This window comes from Myxine glutinosa, chromosome 11 (genome assembly GCF_964187855.1).
Source record: "Myxine glutinosa chromosome 11, kmMyxGlut1.1, whole genome shotgun sequence".
In the NCBI taxonomy this organism is placed as follows: domain Eukaryota; kingdom Metazoa; phylum Chordata; class Myxini; order Myxiniformes; family Myxinidae; genus Myxine; species Myxine glutinosa.
The window spans coordinates 46,590,911-46,593,413 of NC_136271.1; the positions used below are offsets into that span (position 1 = coordinate 46,590,911).

Here is a 2,503-nt window from a genome sequence, read left to right on the forward strand (position 1 = left end):
TTGAAAATCCAAAATGGCCGCCATGCAGGTATCTCTCCAAATGTAAACATTGATTTTTAGTTTCCTTATGCTATAACCTTTCCAAAAATGTATAGGTTTGCTAATCTACCATGATTTTGAACGAAATATAATTTATTGACAGAGTGAACCTGACTAAATGGTTTGGGAGGTGTTTATTTGAGGTTTTAGGTTAAATCCAATATGGCTGCCAAACCATGTGACCTATGATGTCATAAATTTAATACTGTACTTCAATACAAATGGGTTATAGATCATGTACATGCAATTTCAGATTTTTAGGATGACATTCGATAAAAATATTTATGGCTGGTATACCACTTCACTGACGATGTCATGATTAATCATGATTTTGTTCCCCATTGGGAGTACTTGACAATGTGCGAAGTTTCGAATTTTTCCATTCAGCAGTTTCCGATAAATTTTTATTTATTTATTTGCGTTTAATCCAAGATGGCTGCCATACCAAGTGACCTATGACTTCACAGTTATCTTAAAAACATTCTGCATGGGTGTCACTCCTACCCTGAAAGTTTTGTCTCAATCGGACATGTGGTTGCTGAGAAAAACGAAGTTTAGCCCGTACGGACGGATGTGCATACGTATGGATGGACGGACAGACGGACAACCCTAAAACATAATGCCTCTGGCCACCTTTGGTGGCGGAGACATAAAAATGCAAGCACACACAACAGCCAGCTTAATGATATCTGCCAAAGAACAACCGTCGAAGATTATGCGACCTGGAATGTTCCAAACTGGATGAATGAGTTTCTGAAAGTAATACTCATTCACCCTCTCATTCATTCACTCATTCCCGTGCGAGCATTTCGCGCGTCGCTAAGGAGTACGAAATGCCAATGTGAAAGCAAATGGCAATGATTGCAGGACAGACGATGAGGGATGACACTAGAACGTAACGGTTATTCAAAACGCAGACAACAGCAAATATTCCACCAATGGCGCACGGGAATATGAAGGACTTGCGAATGTATTATAAGGATTATATGAAATTATTCAAATAACCGTTTCGTTTCGTCTGTTGTGGATTCAAATGGACGGGAATAGATAAATGCGTGAAAGGCTCGAATCACGCAAAGCACGTCGACCTCGGCTCCAGAATATGAATCAGTCCATGTGTGTCGATCTGTGGACGTACCGAAGCGTCGTCACGTGACGCACACGATCACACAGGTAGTGTTACACGCACCTCGTAATGATAATTAAACATTCCGGTGATTGATGAACACGTGGCATCATTGAAAATGGAAATAATGCCAAACACGAGGAAACGACGAAGGGAAAAGTGGGTGGACGAACATGGCACACCTTGGCACAGGGAGGGGACACCATGGAGACATCATGTCTGGGGAAACGTAGGAGCTCACCTTGTCATACACAATGATGCCCGACACGTCTGAGGTTGAACCGTTAGCTTGTGTTGACTGTTTCAGCGCCATGACCGGCTGGAGGGGAATGGAACACAGGAGGTAGAGCTGGGGGGTTGGGTGGAGTTAAGGGGAGTTGGGCGGGGGGGGAGTTGGGCCGGAGGGAGGGGAGTTGGGCCGGAGGGGGGGGAGTTGGGCCGGAGGGGGAGTTGGGCCGGGGGGGGGGAGTTGGGCCGGGGGAGTTGGGCCGGGGGTAGGGGGGGGATCAACTCGTTTTGTAGTTCAAAATCACATTCATCTCGTCATCCTCCATCCGGCGGCGACACCACGATGGCCTGGGCTACCTGTCGCTGTTACCTCTTCCTTTCACAATCTCAAACCACCTGTACTTTCAAACCACCTGTAATCTCAAACCTTTCACAATTTCCTCTTCCACTTTCTTCGTTCCATATTCCCGTTCCCACGGTTAAAGGCATTGGCCCTCCACTCACTCTGACCCCCCTGACCCTCTACACCTACTACTCCACCACACCACTACTCACTCACACTGATCCCCCTCCTCACTCACTCTGACCCCCCTCCTCACTCACTCTGACCCCCCTACTCACTCACACTGACCGCCCTACTCACTCACTCTGACCCCCCTACTCACTCACTTTGACACCCCTACTCACTCACTCTGACCCCCCTACTCACTCACTCTGACCCCCCTACTCACTCACTCTGACCCCCCTACTCACTCACTCTGACCCCCCTACTCACTCACTCTGACCCCCCAACTCACTCACTCTGACCCCCCAACTCACTCACTCTGACCCCCATACTCACTCACTCTGACCCCCCAAACTCACTCACTCTGACCCCCCTACTCACTCACTCTGACCGCCCGACTCTCACTCTGACCGCCCGACTCACTCTGACCGCCCGACTCACTCACTCTGACCCCCCTACTCACTCTCACTCTGACCGCCCTACTCACTCACTCACTCTGACCGCCCTACTCACTCACTCTGACCGCCCTACTCACTCACTCACTCTGACCGCCCTACTCACTCACTCACTCTGACCGCCCTACTCACTCACTCACTCTGACCGCC

At 49.0% G+C, this 2,503-nt stretch overlaps 1 protein-coding gene across 2 annotated transcripts in view; it reads right to left on the reverse strand.

Moving 5' to 3' along the window:
- Positions 1-1,522, reverse strand: part of LOC137436650 (regulator of G-protein signaling 7-like) — a 113,763-nt gene extending 112,241 nt beyond the window's left edge. The window contains exon 1 of one of the 2 annotated variants that reach the window (XM_068130627.2): positions 1,407-1,522. In XM_068130627.2, coding sequence (XP_067986728.2) covers positions 1,407-1,478 — 72 coding nt within the window. In that variant the 5' untranslated portion in view covers positions 1,479-1,522. The remainder of the gene's footprint in view (positions 1-1,406) is intronic. The other variant, XM_068130630.2, reaches the window with a different exon arrangement.
- Positions 1,523-2,503: the final 981 nt, after the last annotated feature.